The sequence below is a fragment of the Schistocerca serialis genome, chromosome 8 (genome assembly GCF_023864345.2).
Source record: "Schistocerca serialis cubense isolate TAMUIC-IGC-003099 chromosome 8, iqSchSeri2.2, whole genome shotgun sequence".
Classification (NCBI taxonomy): Eukaryota; Metazoa; Arthropoda; class Insecta; order Orthoptera; family Acrididae; genus Schistocerca; species Schistocerca serialis.
Genome location: NC_064645.1, coordinates 47,413,995 through 47,434,272, shown reverse-complemented (window position 1 = coordinate 47,434,272; position 20,278 = coordinate 47,413,995). Strand labels below are relative to the sequence as shown.

The 20,278-nt window shown below is 43.8% G+C and overlaps 1 protein-coding gene across 1 annotated transcript in view; it reads right to left on the bottom strand.

Moving 5' to 3' along the window:
* The window catches only part of LOC126416585 (uncharacterized), a 418,464-nt gene that overhangs the window by 160,822 nt on the left and 237,364 nt on the right, over positions 1–20,278 (bottom strand). The window contains exon 8 of the mRNA XM_050084337.1: positions 17,203–17,393. Coding sequence (XP_049940294.1) covers positions 17,203–17,393 — 191 coding nt within the window. The remainder of the gene's footprint in view (positions 1–17,202; positions 17,394–20,278) is intronic.

Genomic DNA, 20,278 nt, shown 5'->3' with positions numbered 1-20,278 from the left:
AAATAGTTCAAATGGCTCTGAGCACTATGAGACTTAACTTCTAAGGTCATCAGTCCCATAGAATTTAGAACTACTTAAACCTAACTAACCTAAGGACATCACACGCATCCATGCCCGATGCAGGATTCGAACCTGCGACCGTAGCGGCCACGTGGTTCGAGACTGTAGCGCCTTTAACCGCTTGGACACACCGGCTGGCAAATTTCTTCAGTAAAAGGTGACTTAACAAAGGTCGAGAAATAAGTAACAAGTATCAATGAAAGATCTGAAAGGATAGAAGAAAGTGTGAAACCGATGGTAGGGAATAAATTACAGGATCTCTGTCAGCTAATAAAGACCGAAATAACGAACGCAACGAAATTTAATTTGGTGTCACTCCAAAGACAGTGTCACGAAAGTACAAACCGGTTTCATGCAAGTACAAAGCAGTGAAGGTGATGTGCCTACACAAATTCGTAATGAAATAAAGTCAATACGGATAGAACTGCAAAATAAAGCAACTCGTACTACTGCGGTTGAGCGAAAATCAGAGCTGTTGAGCAAAGAGGAGAAATGCAATGCTCAAATCAAACAGGCAGGTTCGCATCCGGCGGATTTCATAAAGACTTGAGTGCTAGCAAAGGAAATTAGACACACAAAAATGAATAATTTAGCAGTTGATGTTACAACAAGTACCTCAAAAAGATGGGGTTCGAACTTAGACACGACAAATATGACGTTTTCAGAGTTAAGAGAGAATGTTTTGAAGGAGTTTTGGTTTGTGAAAACAAACAGATTGTTGCGAGAGTTCGCCGTCGCAAAAATGTCAGAGAATGACGAACAGACTACCTTGTTGCCTACTGTGAGGAAGCTTCAGGAACCAAAATGTACTTGAAAGAGGAGGTCGAAATGGGGACCAAATAAATATGATGAGAAATCTTGTGAGAGGAAAGTTTGCCAGCCGTGATAGAGGTAACTTCAATAATTGTAGAGGGCACAGAGACGAGAAAAACAAACAGCCACGTACATTTCGGCGCTGTCGGGCGTGCAAACTAGAAACTGACCCAAGAAAAGACGACAGAAAATACTATAAGCGCGTAGATAAGGGCAGAAAGGCTGAGCATGGTCGAGCTGAATCAAGTTTCACAATAGAGACAATAAAAAAGTAACATTGGGATACAAACACATGGCATTAGATACGAAAAGGTCGTTAGCCTGATAGACGAAACTGAAAATGATCAAATGGAATGAAATGGAATGAGATGTAGTTAGAGGAAGAGAAATGTATATCATAGATAAGAACGAAGGTTTTCCAGAAGTGAAATAGATTTTGATGACATAATTGTATTCTCCGAACGCAAACAACAGTTAGAGAAGACTGTCAAAAAGAAGGTAATTTTCGAAGGGAAAAATGAAGATGATCCGAGAATTAAAATGATGGAAACTCATTCGGATTTTGATGTGTATCCACTGGAAGCAGAAGTCCACCATGATGCAAGCTATTCCGAAAATAGTAGTGACATAATAAGATGTTTACCCGATGGAATGATAGTACATGAGAACGACAGTGTTTTGGCTGAAATAGTTTGAAACCTTAAAGATGCAACGTCAACGCAGGATGAAGAGGGAGGATACAAGTATGATTCAGGCTTCATAAACGAAGATGAAAAACACGATGTCGAGGTGAAGAAAATAAGAGTTACATCTGGCGAATGATGCAGCTGAAGCCAGTAACGATGACTTGTTTATATTTCCTCTGGAAGAAATAAGTAATGGAAACATTAGTGACCTGCGTGTAGCCAATAATAAAGCAACAGAGTTGTTAAAAGAAACCATAAATGAAATTACTGAAATGCAGCGTGACTCAGAATGAAGAGAGTGAAGAGGATCAAGAAGATATGCAACATGTAGAAAGTAGTCAAGGATATATACGAGAAGAGGAGGAAAAAATCCTCCAGATAAACGATGGGCGGTAAGAATAGGTCAGATTTATTGGCAAGACGTGGCTCATATAAAGGATTTGTTATGGAAGAACGAGGAACCCAGACAACAGAAGAGCGAGGAAAACAGACGACACAAAAACCCAAACACCAGTAGAGATTGACAGTCATGGTCTGCATGTTTCGTGAGATACAGAGGCGCGGATCAGTGCTATTTCCAATGCAGCCTTTGAGATGATCAACGAACCGCCAGACTTGGAATAAGTGAATGTGCAAGGAGAAAAAGTAATATGAGCCACTGGGAAAGTGAGAAAACTGGTTAAATATCAAACATTGTTTGCTTTTGAAATACAAAGGCAATCCTTTACACATACAGGGCGTTACAAAAAGGTACGGCCAAACTTTCAGGAAACATTCCTCACACACAAAGAAAGAAAATATGTTATATGGACATGTGTCCAGAAATGCTTACTTTCCATGTTAGAGCTCATTTTATTACTTCTCTTCAAATCACATTAATCATGGAATGGAACGTACCAGCGTGACTTCACACACTTTGCTACAGGAGATGTTCAAAATGTCCTCCGTTAGCGATGATACATGCATACACCCTCAGTCGCATGGAATCTCTGATGCGCTGATGCAGCCCTGGAGAATGGCGTATTGTATCACAGCCGTCCACAATACGAGCACGAAGAGTCTCTACATTTGTTATCGGGGTTGCGTAGACAAGAGCTTTCAAATGCCCCCATAAATGAAAGTCAAGAGGGTTGAGGTCAGGAGAGCGTGAAGGCCATGGAATTGGTCCGCCTCTACCAATCCATCGGTCACCGAATCTGTTGTTGAGAAGCGTATGAACACTTCGACAAAAATGCGCAGGAGCTCCAGCGTGCATAAACCACATGTTGTGTCGTACTTGTAAAGGCACATGTTCTAGCAACACAGGTAGAGTATCCCGTATGAAATCATGATAACGTGCTCCATTGAGTGTAGGTGGAAGAACGTGGGGCCCAATCAAGACATCACCAACAATGCCTGCCCAAACGTTCACAGAAAATCTGTGTTGATGACGTGATTGCACAATTGCATGCGGATTCTCGTCAGCCCACATATGTTAAGTGTGAAAATTTACAATTTGATCACGTTGGAATGAAACCTCATCTGTAAAGAGAACATTTGCACTGAAATGAGGATTGACACATTGTTGGAGTGTGTGTATGTGGTTTGAGGTTTTCGGACGCTAAACAGCGTGGTCATCAGCGCCCAAACGCATAGAAACAGGAACACATGCGGTGAAGGGACGAAGACGGACAGCGAACAAGGAGAACGGCTAAAAGACACAGGCCTGACGCAGTTCCAAATCCTCACATACAGAGGCAAAACAAGAGGAGAAGAAACGCACTAAAAAGGAAAGGAAACACAAGGAAAAGAGAACAGAAATCGAAGTGAAACAAGTAGGTAATCGTGACTGGCAGACCTCTTACTTAAAACCTGGGTGAGCCAGTCACCCAGCAGCACATTAAAATCCTCTCCCTAAAATCCGAGGCAACAAATTGGACAGGACACAAAACCGTAAGACTTTAACCACAGTCGTTGTGTCGTCTTGCAAAATAGAGGGCAAATCTGGTGGCAAGGAAACCACCGCCCTCTGGTCAGAGAATAAAGGATAGTCAAGTAAAATGTGGTGGACAGTAATTTGGACGTCACAAGCAATGCTGAAGATTAGATGGGTAGATCACATAACTAATGAGGAAGTATTGAATAGGACTGGGGAGAAGAGAAGTTTGTGGCACAACTTGACCAGAAGAAGGGATCGGTTGGTAGGACATGTTCTGAGGCATCAAGGGATCACCAATTTAGTACTGGAGGGCAGCGTGGAGGGTAAAAATCGTAGGGGGAGACCAAGAGATGAATACACTAAGCAGATTCAGAAGGATGTAGGTTGCAGTAGGTACTGGGAGATGAAGAAGCTTGCACAGGATAGAGTAGCATGGAGAGCTGCATCAAACCATTCTCAGGACTGAAGACCACAACAACAGCAACAACAAGCACTGCAGATTGGGGGGTCCTCCCACCGGAGTAAAAAACCATGCGTTAAGGGACTGTGCCCGATGCGGAGGCGAGTGAGGAGAACCTCATCCCGCCTGCATGACTCGTAGGACGTACGCCATGGCCGCGTGGTGGCCTTGACCAAACGCAGCTTATTTTCACCGACTGCCAGCCACTCCTATTCCCATTGACGCATAACACGAAAACGCAAAAGGGAGGTAACAGCATGGAGGGGGACGGCACATTCAACAACGTGAGGGAGGGAACATGCATCTTTGGCACCCACAACCGGCAGTTCGTTTCCCCTAATACCCACGTGCCCCGGCACCCAGCAGAAAGAAACCTCCTTCCCCTGCCGTTGCAGGTGGAGTAGGGCATCATGGATGTTCTGGACGACCGTAACCGCTGGGTACAAGTGTTGCATGGTCTGAAGGCCACTCAGGGAGTCAGAACAGATGAGAAACTTAAGACTGGGAACACATCTCATCTGCTCCAATGCCCGCAAGATCGCAAACAATTCGGCATCAAAGATGACAAACGCCGCAGGAAGTCGTAACTTGACGACCCGATCAGGGAAAACAACAGCACAACCAACAGAGTCCCCCTGTTTAGAGCCATCCGTAAATACTGGTACATGGTCGGGATGCTGGTGTAAAATATCATAAAATAAGGAGGTAAAAACAAACGCAGGAGTGCAGCTCCTCCGGTACTCCGACAAGTCTAAAAGGACGCTGGGCCTCTGGAGCAACCAGGGAGGCAGGCGAGTAAAACCTTGTCGCTGGGGGGCCACATGCTCCACACTAAGGGACTCAAGCAAATGCTTGGCACGAATCCCAAATGGTCTCGTTGCCCTGGGACGACTGGAAAAGAGACGTTCCATAGGCGGTCGGGCAACAGTAGGGTATGCAGGGGAGGTAGGACAGGCAAGGAATTGACACACCCGTCGCACCATGAGGAGTATCCGCAAGATAGCGAGCGGCGGTTCCCCTGCCTCAGCACACAGGCTGGGGATGGGACTGGTACGGAAGGCACCAGTGGCCAGCCTGATACCCTCATGGTATACCACGTCAAGAATCTTCAGATACGAAGGCCTCGCTGACCCATACACGGTGCATCCATAGTCAAGACGCGACCGGACGAAAGCCCTCTAAAACTGCAGCAGACGCACCCGATCTGCTCCCCAGGACCGATGGCTCTGACACTTCAAAATATTCAGCGCCTTCAGGGCCCGCACCTTTAGGTTTTTAAGGTGCGGCAACCACGACAACTCGGAATCAAAAGTGAGGCCCAGGAACCTCACAGTGTCTCTAAAAGGAAGAATGGTGTCCCTCAGACGCAATTCAGGGGAGGTAAAAGCACGTCGAGAACTATTAAAATGAACACACACACATTTGTCTGCAGAAAAGGTAAAACCCGTCTTCGCAGTCCATGCCTCTAATCGCTTTATCGTAAGCTGCAGCTGCCGACTAGCAGTGACAAGACTGGAGGAAGAACAGAAAACAGCAAAATCGTCCACAAACAAGGAGCATTGGGCAGGACTCCGGATAGTGAACGCGATACTGTTAATGGCGACGGCAAAGAGGGTAACACTTAAAACGCTTCCCTGAGGAACACCATTCTCCTGCACATACAAAACAGATAGCACATTACCAACCCAATATCGAAAGAGGCGGCGGGAAAGAAAGGATCGAATGAAGATGGGGAGATGGCCACGAAAGCCCCACTGATGGGGTTGATTGAGGATAAGGCGGCGCCAAGTAGTGTCATACGCTTTATTAATGTCAAAGAATACACCCAGACAATGCTGGTGACGTAGGAAGGCCTGCTGGATGGCCGCCTCAAGCAGGGCAAGTTGTCTATAGTTGAACGACATCTCCGAAACCCACACTGAGAGTGGCTAAGGAGCTGCCTGGTCTCGAGCAGCCGAACCAGGCGACGGTTGACCATGCGTTCCAGTGTCTTCCCGACACAGCTCGTCAAAGCAATACTCCGATAACTACTGGGATGCATTCGGTCCTTTCCCGGTTTGAGGAGGGGAATCAAAATCGCCTCCCTCCACGAGTCAGGGAACATGCCGGATGACCATATCATATTAAAACAATTCAGGAGAACTTCCTTGGATGGCAGCAACAAGTGCTGCAGCATGCTGTACAGGATTTTATCATCACCTGGCGCAGTATCATGAGCCACAGACAGCGCCGAATCCAGTTCCCACATTGTGAAGGGGCAGTTGTAGGGTTCAGAATTTGGAGACCGGAAGTCCAAGTGATCCCTCTCGATGGCAGTGCGGTAGCGGCAGAAATCTGGATCACAGTTAATAGTGGCAGTTGATTCTGCAAAATGCATGACCAGTGTCTGGGCAATGTCTCTCGGCGCCGTGAGGAGACATCCCTGATGCAGCAATGCCGTGACAGGTAGTTGGCTGCGTTTCGCGGAAACCCTCCTGATGGCTTCCCATACTTTCGTAGAACTAGTGGAGCGGGAGATGGAGTTCAAGGACGATTGCTATGACCGTCGTTTGCTCTCTTTGATCACTCACCGCGCCTTGGCCCTTGCCACCCGAAAGGCAAGATTGTCGGCCGAGGGACGGCACTTGAAGCGGCGCAGAGCTGCATGGCGGACTCGGATGGCTGAGCGGCACTCAGTGGTCCAACAACGGACAGGACGCCCCTTGGGATGACTTGAGGACCGTGGGATCGACGACTCAGCAGCATGGGAGATCACGGCTGTAACATGGTCGACCCATTCGTGGACGCTGTCACGGTGTTCCAAAACAGCTAAATGGCTGAAAAATGTCCAGTCAGCTCTGCAGAGGTGCCACCTGGGCGGCACTGGTAGTGCCACAGCCTCATCCAGGAGGCGAATCTAAATGGGGAAATGGTCACTAGAATGAAGGTCAACGGCAACCTCCCACAGAGCAGAATCCACGAGTGCTGGAGAGCAAAAGGAAAGGTCGATAGCTGACGACGACCCAGAAGCAGTACAGAAATGAGTGGAAGCACCAGAGTTGAGGATGCACAGTTCTTCGGACACCATGAGGCTTTCCAGAACGCGACCCCTGGGGCAAGTAGTCGTAGAGCCCCATGAGACATTATGAGCACTGTAGTCCCCCAGAAGGAGAAATGGGTGGAGGAGTTGGCTAATAAGGTCCGTGAGAGCCTCAGAGTCTATTGCATCCTGAGGCGGTAAGTAAACGGAACAGATTGTGAGCCTTCGCCCCACAAGAAGATCAGCTGCAACTGCTTGCAAGTCCATAACTAGAAGGAGCTCAGATGAGTGGTGAATGGCACAGACAAAAACCGCAACACCGCCCTTTGCCCTTTCCCCCATCAGACCATCTTTTTGATACACGGTATAGCCCCATAAAGAAGGAGCATCAGTGGCCTGAAAATGTGTCTCTTGGAGACATAAGCATAAGGGGCGCTCTCATACAAGGAGTTGTAATTCAGCCACGTGCCTCCTGAACCCATTCAGGTTCCACTGTAAAATGGGAGCCAGTGATCAGGATGGCTGAATTTTCACCCTGCTTCTGTGCTTTGGAGGAGAGCCCATACTGGCTGGAGATTTATTCCTGGGGCGAGAATATCGCCCCCGGTCGACATCAATGTCCATCAGCTCCGATGGGAACCCGAAGGAGATGTCAGACAGTATGATGGCATCGTCATCGGACTGACCCTGACTAGTCTCCTCAGGTGGCAAAACATTCACCTTCGGCGTCTTCGTCTTGGGGAGCTTAGAATGCAGAACCTTGTCAACAGTTGGAGCTTTACTCGCCTGGGCAGAAGGCGCCATATGGGGAGGGGCAGGAAGTACCCCAATGTCAGCAACCACGGCCTTGTCCGACGTTGTGGGGAGAGCTGCAGGTTGCAAAACAACCGCAGCAGCACAAGTGCACTGGCAAATGCGGGTATTAGTGCTGACACTAGCAACCTCCGTTTGTGTAGCAACAGTGGCCAACTGTACCAGCTTCTGCAGAGTGGAAGCAAAAGATGTTGTAAACACAGGAGGCTGCATGGCCTTAAAGAGCTTCTTGGCCTCACCATAGGGGATGCGCTTAGATGTTTTGATCTTCTGTATCTTCCGTTCCTCGAGATAGATAGGGCAGACCCGGCTCCAGACAGGGTGACTCCCAGAGCAATTCACGCACTTCACAGGCGATGAACAACCGGCTCTTTCATGGGCAGGCTGACCACATTTACCACAAGTGGCTATCTCATTGCATCCCAACGTAATATGCCCAATGCGCTGACATTTAAAACAGCGCATTGGGTTGGGGAAATATGGCCGTACTGGCAAACGTAAGAAACCCACTTTAACATGCTCTGGGAGTCTCGGGCAACTGAATGTGAGAATAAACGAGTCGGATTTGACTTGGTCCCCATCGACTCGTTTCATAATATGCTGCATGTCGACAATACCTTCGACAGCCCACACAGATTTCAACTCGTCCTTGGGGATATCCACCAAGTCCCTACATGTCACAACACCCCTACTATAGTTCAAAGTGGAGTGGAGCTCGGTCTCGATAGCGTACTCTCCGAGACAGGTTGCTTTTCGAAGAGAAGTGACTTGACGGGAACTAGAAGTTTCAACTAACAGAGTCCCATTGCGCAGTCGCTTCACAGATTTCAGTGTTCCTGCAATTCCCTCAAGACCCTTGTGGATGTAAAAGGGAGAAACCCTCTCAAAACTACCTTCCTTCCGTTTGACAATCAAAAACACATTCTGGTTATCAGCATGTGCTCTGTTACGACAGTCTGATAAATCTCTAGTAACACCAGCCGCTGGAGGACTCGCAGCACGAAGTCGCTTTTTTTTTTGATGGGGTGTGTTTTCCTACCAGTGGTCCACCCAATCCGCTGGTAGGGGGAAATGTAGAGGTCGAAGGGTCCATTGTGGTCCCACGAGCAGCTAGGAAACTAAAGGTCCGCTCAGACAGAGCCCCGTGTGCCTGAGTAAGCCACATACAACTGGGGTGCGGCAGGTGCCCCAGAGGTCGCCCACTTGCGACTGTTCCAACCCAACAGCCATGTATCTTATAGGCGCGCAGCACACCGTAAGATTGAGGGGTTTTTATAGAGGTTTACCTTCCTCGCAATCCAGGCAGTCAAGCCAAGATTACCATTCCCCGCAGCACACAACATTCCATCGCCGCGCCATGCGGTGGTCGCTGAAGCATGTCAGGGGGTTACGGTGACAGGAGACTGGCGGCGCTGACCAGTCCCCAGCTCAGGACCCCGGGGTCGCCAAGCCCGTACTCAGCAAATGAATGCTGAGCCCCTGGGGGGACATTGATGGATGAACCATTCGCAGAAGTGTACCCGTGGAGGCCAATCAGCTGCTGATAGTGCCTGCACACGCTGTACATGGTACGGAAACAACTGGTTCTCCCGTAGCACTCTCCATACAGTGACGTGGTCAACGTTATCTTGTACAGCTGCAACTTCTCTAACGCTGACATTAGGGTTATCGTCAACTGCACGAAGAATTGCCTCGACCATTGCAAGTGTCCTCGTCGTTCTAGGTCTTCCCCAGTCGCGAGTCATAGGCTGGAATGTTCCGTGCTCCCTAAGACGCTGATCAATTGCTTCGAACGTCTTCCTGTCGGGACACCTCCGTTCTGGAAATCTGTCTCGATGCAAACGTACCGCGCCACGGCTATTGCCCCGTGCTAATCCATACATCAAATGGGCATCTGCCAACTCCGCATTTGTAAACATTGCACTGACTGCAAAACCACGTTCGTGATGAACACTAACCTGTTGATGCTACGTACTGATGTGCTTGATACTAGTACTGTAGAGCAATGAGTCGCATGTCAACACAAGCACCGAAGTCAACATTACCTTCCTTCAATTGGGCCAACTGGCGGTGAATCGAGGAAGTACAGTACATACTGACGAAACTTATATAAGCTCTAACATGGAAATTAAGCGTTTCCGGATACATGTCCACATAACATCTTTTCTTTATTTGTGTGGGAGGAATGTTTCCTGAAAGTTTGGCCGTACCTTTTTGTAACACCCTGTATATTCATAGTGGTGCAGGACTTGAGTATGGAAATACTTTTGAGCGTTAATTGGCTAATTAAACAGCAACTTTTAATTTAATGTGAACAGGAAATGATTACGTTTTGGGTAGAAGGGAAAACTCTGCGGATTCCTTTTGAACGTGCCAACAGATTAGCGCAATGTCACTCAATTCGACTGCAGGTAAATCACTTAGGAGTGAATTATGGGCTAGGAGATGATGTTGAAAACTATAATGTTTGAGCTATGGTCGAGAATAACAACAACGAACAGAATTTTAAGCGGCTATTAGACTTAACTGACAGGATTTCAACAGAACAAAAAGAGGCGTGACTTAAAATGCTGATGGTGAAAGGACAGTTATTTTCAAATACACCAGGAAGGGTAGTAGGTTATGAATGTTACGTGAACGTGATAGAACATGAACCATTTTTCAGGGACCTTATGTCATTCAGCTGAAATTCGAAAGGAAATAGTGAAACGTCCCCTTTGAACAATTATACAAGACTGTGCTTAAACTGACACACAATATTTTTAGCGCAACGCAATCTGACTTTCAAAAAAATCCCTACGAAAGAATGGCCCTGACTAACATTAACCTATACCTTTCACAAATCACTTACCTCACAAAAATCTTCGTTACTGGAACTACTGCAATACAGCGAGCGCCACTACTGCCAGCTAAATAAAAGATTCAAACTACGGAAGGCACTAACTACTGATAGGCATAGTTAGCAAGTGAAAGATTTTGATAGAGAACAAACAATGTATTTACCTTAATAGTCATAATATATATAGCAGTTCATGACAAATTACAAAACTCCGCCATCTCTCTCCCCACATCCACCACTGCTGGCGGCTCACCTCCAACTGCGCAACGCTACACGCTGTTCACATCCAGCTGCCGCTGCCCAACACTACAATGGCAGACAACAATCCAAACTAGCCACAGACTGCACACAGCACAGCCAGAGCGCTACGTGGCGTTACCAATAAGAAAACCTAAACAGCCTACTTACAATAGATATAGTCATTTTAGACGTTTCGAGGACATTACTTGGGATCTCAGCTAACTCTGGATACATTTCAATAATTGTAGAGCATTTTTCTAAATTTATAAAGCTATTCGCATTTAGGAAAGCAATGTATAACAAAATTGTCCTGGACCATTTTGTGACCATAGGTAAACCAAACAGAGTGCTATCTGATCATGGCACTCAGTTCCGCTCAGTGCTATGGAAAGATTGTGAAGCAGATAACTAAAAACAGTTTGTGCATATATCTACTTGCACCAATCAAGTAATCCGCCAGAGATATATGAGAAAGATTGGGCCATTATGTAGGACTTCCTGCCCCGAAATTAACAGATTTTGGTTCAAGTATGTGACAGCATTTAAACAAATAGTGAACTCGTTAAAGCAACAAAGTACAGGTTTTACACCTGAAGAAATATTAAATATTAAAGATGGAGAAATCAAATGTCTAGTGGAAGATTTAATAGATTTTCTCCTTGTAAGGAAATTACTGTGGATGAGAAGGAACAACTACTTCAGATAAAGATAGCAAAACTTTCCCGGCGTAAACTATTGATGAAGGTTTCTCGGGTCTCCAGCCGGGTGGTAGCGTTGATATCTCGCGACGTTTCGGGAAGTGTCATACTACGCATCTTCTGGCGAAGACTTCGCCAGAAGATGGGTAGTATGACACTTCCCGAAACGTCGCGAGATATCAACGCTACCACCCGGCTGGAGACCCGAGGAACCTTCATCAAGGTAAGATATGATTTGGCAGCATGATGAGAATAGGAAATTTCCAGAGTTCAAAATAGGTAATTTGATCCTCATGAGGACTCATGAAAAATTAAGTGATATTAATCATGAGATTAGCAAATTCAAAATAATTTGCAACACAGATTACAAAATCGTAAATATACCTCACGCTAATGCTTACTTTTTGGAATATCCAGTATCAAGGAAGTGTCAAGGTAACTAGGAGTACTGATTAATAATTCAAAGACCTGAAAGATAACCTGAAATAAATGCGTTTTTAAATTGTGTTACATGAATCGGTTAAACAAGGAATCCAGTTACAGGTCCATTGCAAAATAAGTTCCAATGTAGTTTCAAGATCCTTGTTGCTCATAGTGACTATTTGCAGCATATGCTGTAATTTTTCAATTGTTGTGATTTTTAAGGTATTCTCTGACTTAAAATAAAATTATGTTTTTCGCTGGCTTAATGTGGATATTATTGATGCAGGGCTGGTGTATCAAGTATGACCTCATAGCACTAGTTGATGAGTTTCCCACTGCAGGCAGCGGAAAACAATGATTCAATGAGCAGTGAAATAAATAAATAGAGTAGTGTGACACACATTGGTTTTGGCATATTGCGTAGAGTTTTTGGGAGTTTATTAGGGTGAGTATGAAAAGTAAACGCTGGTAGTTATTGTATTTTACCAGTTTCGATTCATGCTATTCAAGTATAGAGCTACGCTCAGTGAGCGGACGACAGAGGCATGCTGGTAATTATAAAACAACAAGACAGCAACAAAAAGGATAAGATTTCAAAGAGTAATAGAAGAGGGAATTACAAAGTAATGAAAATGGAGTTGTGTGTTATGTTTAGCATGGCAAATGGATGGTAGGTGTAGCAAGGAAGTTCTTTGCTGAATTCAGAGAGGTAAGAAACCACTTAGATGTCGATCTAATTCAAACTGCATATATTTTTCATTAGGAAATATGTTGAATTTTCATTCATATCTTCTTCTGCACTTGCAGGTTTTATGTTGTTCTCAAAACATTCTATCCAGGTCTCACTGTTTTGCATAGACATGTCTCACGTTTTTTGAATCTACCTTAAAACAGGTACTATATTCTTCAGAATACCTGAAGTGTGATACCACTTCATTCGGCAACTGACATGGTCCTTAATCGATGGGACGTTTATTATCAGAGGGGTTAAAGGTGAGCATCGTTTTCATGTTCACTACTCAGTGGAGAGCATAATATATCTCATTATTCAGTAGGGTTTCGTAAGTGTGATCTTAATTCTGTAGGAATTCTTGACTGAAAAGAGTTTCACTACAGATAACTTATATAAAATCAGCTTTACTCTCAAAGCAGTTAATATTCAAAAGAGGAAAATGAATTTTATCAAATAATTTCAGTTAATATAGGATATGTAAATTGACTACTATGATTAATATGAATTATTCTGAACATGAATTTATGTAGCTAATGACAAAAAATGCGCACTATCTCTTTGTTAAGTATTCAGTAATTTATTAATGTGTTGGTGATGATACATATGATGTACAACTGTATGTTCTATGTAAAGTGTGGATTATTTCTTGGGATCTGTAAGTGTATTTGGATAATGGTTAAGGTACATTATTATAGTGTAGTAGAAGAATAAAAGTCTTACATTACAAAATTTTTACGAAGAACATAATCGTATAATCGAGATTTGAGAAATGGGATAATTCTAACTGGTCAGAATGTTTAAAAGAACATCAGTACATTGCATTGATGATAACAATGAAATCGATGGAAGAAGTTTGTGTACCCAAGAATATGAAATGTGTAAATATCTGCACCTGCTGAACCATGAACCTTGTCATGATACCCCAAAAAGAAACATGTACATTACTGTTATTTCCATGACGATTCTGATGTGTAATCAGATTTTCAATATCTTTATTCGTTTACAGTTTAGTATGTAACGGTAAATTATACAAGTAACACCCAGCAACGAATTGCAAAAATCTAAACGGTTCTTCAGATTTTGTCGATCGACGTATCTTTAGAAAGCTGTTAGTGTAAACCTAAATTGGTATAAATTACAAGCATGTAACTTGAATAATACGTGAGTTACTGGAGGTCAAAGTGGCCGATTACTATCGATTGCGTCAGGCCATAAGTACTCCACAGTTACACGAAAAAACGGTAGCAGCATGCTTATAAATATATTTATTCACCTATGTCTTCGTATATATCCGATATATACTATTCATGAAGTAATTGGTTAAATATTCACTGTGTTTTCGAAACAACAGAGACATTAGGTTCCTGGCCTACCTTTTGGTTCATTTCTTTTGATATGTGTTCATTTAATTGATTATGTATTTAACAATGTGTGTTAGAGCGTGTTTATGGACCAGCCGTAGGAATATTTATTTAATTTCAAGTATTTAAATGTAAATCCAGTATTTCGTATGTGTTTTATATATGTGAGTGTGCATTAGCTGTAAGACATGGCAGGAGCGCTCTAGCCAATCAAGCGCTCGTTACTAAGAGAGACGTATGGAGGTTAGGGAGGAGCATCGTTTCCGGAGAGGACACGGGGGGATTCTGGCAGAGTAGTTCTGGGCAGGACGGCACAGGACAGGACGCGAGAGGTGCTGGACGTTTACAAGTGAACAGCTCGCGGGCTATGTTGTTGTTCGTAACTAATTACGTGCAGTAGGAACCTATTGTTTCCGTGTTATTCAACTTATATTTTATTTAATTGCTGCACCATCGACACCAATAAGTGTTTTGCAGAAATATACCACATTCTCAAAAGTACTTCTACTATCGTACTCATCATTCAAAGTCGTTAAGATATTACCTGGAGATTTTATTTAATTGCACTCTTTCATTTATAAATTTCTAGATTAATTCGCAATTGCCGAGTGATAGGAACATTCGACCATTCGATTCATGTGTCTCTTCATATTGTGTACTGCAGACTCAGACGTATTTGGCTTGTATTGCGGCAACTACGAATCCCAGCCCTTAGACAACGAAACCAGCGAAAACTTTTAATATTGCAACTCTGGGTCTTAGGGTGCGTAGTTATTGTGAAAGCCTGTAAGAGTTTGAATAAATGTATGATGAGATAAATTATTCAAGTAGTTAAGGGAGATGAAAATTTAATATTCATGGGGGCCGGAATTCGATAACAGAAAAAGGGAGAGAAGAAGAAGTAGTAGGTGAATATGGACTGGGGATAAGGAAAGCCGGCCGCGGTGGCCGTGCGGTTCTAGGCACTCCAGTCCGGAGCCGCGCAGCTGCTACGGTCGCAGGTTCGAATCCTGCCTCGGGCATGGGTGTGTGATGTCCTTAGGTTAGTTAGGTTTAAGTAGTTCTAAGTTCTAGGGGACTGATGACCACAGCAGTTGAGTCCCATAGTGCTCAGAGCCATGTGAACCATTTTTTTTTTATAAGGAAAGAAAGAGAAAGCTGCCTGGTAGAATTCTGCACACAGCACAACCTGATCATCGATAACACTTGGTTTAAGAATAATGATAGAAAGTTATGCACATGGAGGAGCCCTGGAGACACTGGAAGGTTTCAGATTGATTATATAATGGTAAGACAGAGATCTAGAAAACAGGTTTTAAATTGTAAGACATTTCAGGGGCAGATGTGGACTCTGACCACAATTTGTTGGTTATGATCTGTAGATTAAAACTGAAGAAACTCCAGAAAGGTAGGAATTTAAGGAGATGGGACCTGGATAAACTGAAAGAACCAGAGGTTGTAGAGGGCGCATTAGGGAACGACTAACAAGAACAGGGGAAAAGAATACAGGGGGAGATGAATCGGTAGCTTTGAGAGATGAAATAGTGAAGGCAGCAGAGGATCAAGTAGATAAAAAGAAGAGGGCTACTAGAAATCCATGGGTAACACAACAGATACTGAATTTAATCGATGAAAGGATGAAATATAAAAATACAGCAAATGAAGCCGCGAAATGGAATACAAACCTCTCAAAAATGAGATCGACAGGAAGTGCTAAACTGCTAAGTAGGAATGGCTAGAGGACAAATGTAAGGATGTAGAATCATGTTTCACTAGGGGTAAGATAGACACTGCGTACAGGAAAATTAAAGAGACGTTCGGAGAAAAGAGAACCACCTGCATGAATATCTAGAGCTCAGATGGTAAACCAATCCTAAGCAAAGAAGGGAAAGCTGAAAGGTGGAAGGAGTATATAGTGGATATATATAAGGTAGATGTACTTGATGGCCACATTATGGAAACGGAAGAGGACGTAGATGAAGATGAGATGGGAGACTGCATGAAGAATTCGACACAGCAATGAAAGACCGAAGCGATGGTCTATTTACAATTTGTACTGAGACCCGAAGGCAGTTAAGAGAATCGAGAGGCACGAAAGGGAAGCAACGGTTGAGAAGGGAGTGAGACAGGGTTGTAGCCTATCCCGAATGCATTCACCTTTACACTGAACAAGCAATAAAGGAAACCAATCAAAAATTTGGAGTAGGAATTAAAATCCAGGGAGAAGAAATAAAAACCTTGAGGATTGCCGATGACATTGTAATTCTGTCAGAGACAGCAAAGGACTTCGAAGAACAGTTGAACTGAATGGAAAGTGTGTTGAAAGGAGGATACTGGATAAAACTCAACAAAAGTATAACGAGGGTAATGGAGTGCAGTCGGATTAAATCAGAAGATTTCCTCAAAGTATTTGTATACTGTGTAGGACGACCGCGTGCAGTGGCGCAGCGAGCCGGGTGAAGTCAGTCCTGTCGCTCCACCACTCCCTCCTGAAGCCAGCGACTGCTGATCCGCATCACAGTTGCTCAGTTCCGTCCGACACGATCACCGATTTCTCTGGAGGATAGTCCTCAATCTCTATAGGCAACTATGGGAAACGTGGATTATAAACAGTTTAGACAAGAAGAGAATAAAAGATTTTGAAATAGGGTGCTACGGAAGGATGTTGAAGATTAGGTGGGTAGATCACGTAACTAACGAAGAGATACTGAACAGAACTGGCGAGAAGAGGAATTTGTAGCACAATTTGACTGGAAGAAGGCATCGGTTGGTGGGACACGTTTTGAGGCATTAAGGGATCACCAATTTAGAACCAGAGGGAAGCGTGGAGGGTAAAAATCGTAGAGGGAGACTAAGCAGATTCAGATGGATGTAGGTTATAGTAGTTACTCGGAGATGAAGAGGTTTGCCCAGGACAGAGTAGCATGGAGAGCTGCATCAAACCAGTCTTTGGACTGAGGACAACAACAACAGGAATATCTAGAAAAGATACTATTACTCGTAGAGCAAATCTCGTAGTCTAAAAGATGGATCTCCAATTTAAAACGAAAGATTAATTTATCATTATTCACTTAAATAAAATAAATTGAGTACATGCAAAACAAGTTGCCATATGCTAAAAAATGATTAACTGACATACCTCAAAAGTAAACTCTGGAGTAAGCTCTAGTAAATTTTCATTATCTTTGTCGGTCAGCTTCACCATCAAGGAACCATTTTGTGGTGCACTGTATGTCAGAGAGAAACAATCTTCACCCATAGATAATGACGGGACAGGAGCACTTAAGTGGCCAGTAGCTTTATCAGACGTAATTTCTAAATATGGGTAACCTGTAATTATACAGCCCTTGTTTACTAATTTGCTAAATAACGTCGATATGTTTTACAATTTTTCATCACAGAGCAGAAACATAAGACGGGCAGTTTATAATATGTAACGAGCTGTAAGATGTAAGTTACTTGGACAGTAAAAATGAGCTGAAATACCATAAAACTGAAACGACTGGAAATTCAAAATTAATGTAGTATTTAAATTTAAAACTCAAGTGTAATGGTGACAAAATGAGCTCAGAGAAACGACATATAAAGTATACATGAATAAATGACAGCATTAAATTTGCAGTTTTAAAACAGTATGAGGTATTAAAATGAATTTTGAACACGAACAGACAGACGCTACTACCTTGATAAGCGCTGATTTGCTGACATCAGCTGTAGCTATACAGTATTACCGCTACATAGGAAAGGACAAAAAGGATGATGTGCAGAGAATGTCTATAGTACTGAATGTGTATGAGACTATAAACATGAGGATCTTAGTTTAATCTTAGAAGGTTTCGTAAGACAGGATTTTTCGGGAAGTAGCTTATTTTACCAAACTGATATGACAGAAGTGAAGTGACATTGCAAGCTGAAAATTAACTACAGCAAGAATGCAACTAAAATTGTATTAAAATTTACTTTTTGATGACTGCTGGCAGGTTAAAACAATGTACAATCCCAATTCACTTGAGTTAATACTCGTCTAGGCAAATTTTTTCTTAGTTCCTTTGACTCTTACAACTCTGCCTATCTGATGCTTACTGCAGGTTGTAGTAAAGTTAGCAAATACACACAAACAACAAACTTGGTTGTTTTATTTGTTGAAGTTTTCTCAAGATGGGGAAATGCTATGATAATACTCAATAATCTGAATGTTAACTGCTGTTACAAATAATTCTTTTTCCTACAGGTATCACAAAATGCATACCTGTTTGGTATAATGTAAACCATTTGCAGCATAATAACTACTAAAAGATGTTCAGGCAAGCACAGTGGGGAATAAACGTTGTGAATGGTGCAGCATAAAAAGTCAGAACCTGACGTTTTTCCAAACAGTGCGAATGTGCCGGAGAAATTATGGAAATGTAATATTCATGATTGCTTCATATTAAATTAATTACCTGAATATTGAATTATTATAGTGTGGTGTCACCGCCAGACACCACACTTGCTAGGTGGTAGCTTAAATCGTCCGCGGTCCATTTAGTACATGTCGGACCCGCGTGTCGCCACTGTGTGATCGCAGACCGAGCGCCACCACAAGGCAGGTCTCGCGATACGGAATAGCACTCGCCCCAGTTGTACGACGACTTTGCTAGCGACTACACTGACGAAGCCTTTCTCTCATTTGCCGAGAGACAGTTAGAATAGCCTTCAGCTAAGTCCATGGCTACGACCTAGCAAGGCGCCATTAACCGTATCTGAAGATAGTCTTATTTGTATTATCAAGAGCGATGTACCATAAGGATGGAATAAAGATAAGTATTCGAGGAGCTGCATACTTTTCTTATTAGAATTCACTACTTATCCTGTTCCAGACTTGACGCCAGTCGGCGTGTGTGTACGCGTGCCTTTCGGCTCCCTACTCAATGTGGCGTAGCTAGCTTGTTACGCCACAACATATAGTAAATGCTTACTATATGCAGGTTTTTTGTGTGACCAGTCGACTTCACATCAACTAAGTAAAATATAGGGAAAACTATTACCAAAATATATAAAGAACACTCAAGTCACATTATCACAATAACAGTAATAGTCTATTATTAATAATTATGAAGAAGTACTGTGCAATAACACAAAACAATGCCAAAAAAAGATAATGCATTAAACGCAAGTAGAAGATTAAACTACTTTATATTCTTTTTTTATGTTACACTGTCATTGTGAACCTTGTCACTAGACACAGTTAAGACCACCACCATTAGCACTATATTGTTTGTATTTCCCGTTACATATATTTTGTTGCTTGCAGGCGTTACAACAATTTTGTCATTTTAAAAAGGAGAAAGTAATGTCACTTTTCTGTGATTACTGCAGGATCATTACGAGGACATGACTTGTTCAAGCTAAATTAAACGAAATATTAAGAAAAATGTTATAAAAGCATGTGAAATTGTCTGAGGTTATCTCCGCCGCGCGAGTGTGAAAATAAAACTTAAAAACGCTGGACAGCAGCACTGTTTGAAACACAAAGCTCCGAGTTGTCGAGAACTGGGAACCCTGGAAATGACAGCTGTGTCGAACCTAATGGGCCATGTAGCCTTGGGCTATGGCCACGGCCAGAGAATTAGCTGGTGTGGAGCAACAGCGGGTGGTGTATCCCGGGCACAGTCGTTCCGCACTCACCGGTCAGACGTTTTCGACAGGCGAAAGATCGGGGGACTGGGGAGGTCAAGGCAGCAGCGCATTCCGACGGGTGACGAGGAAGTCTCAGACATTGCGTGTCACGTGTGGTCGCACATTATCGTTCTGCAAGCTCTGAAGGTACGGGAGGCTGACAGGTACCAACACTTCACAGGTGTAACGCTGGCTGCTTAATGTGGCGGCAGTGCGTTGCAGGAGTGGAATCGAGCTCGACCGCAAACCATAAAATACCGGGGACAGGACCAGTATGGCGACGCACGAGGCAACGTTCTCTCACCACGGTGTCTCCAGACTCTAATCCGACTGTCGCGGCGGTGCAGGCAGAATCGGAATTCGTCGGTAGAAGCAGTGTCGTTCCGTTCGATTGCCCATGTCCGTCTGGTGCGGTTGGTGGCGTGGCAGAGCGATCCTACGCCTGCGGCCGCGTGCAGTGGCGCAGCGAGGCGGGTGAAGTCAGTCCCGTCGCTCCACCACTCCCTCCTGAACCCAGCGACTGCTGATCCGCACCACAGTTGCTCAGTTCCGTCCGA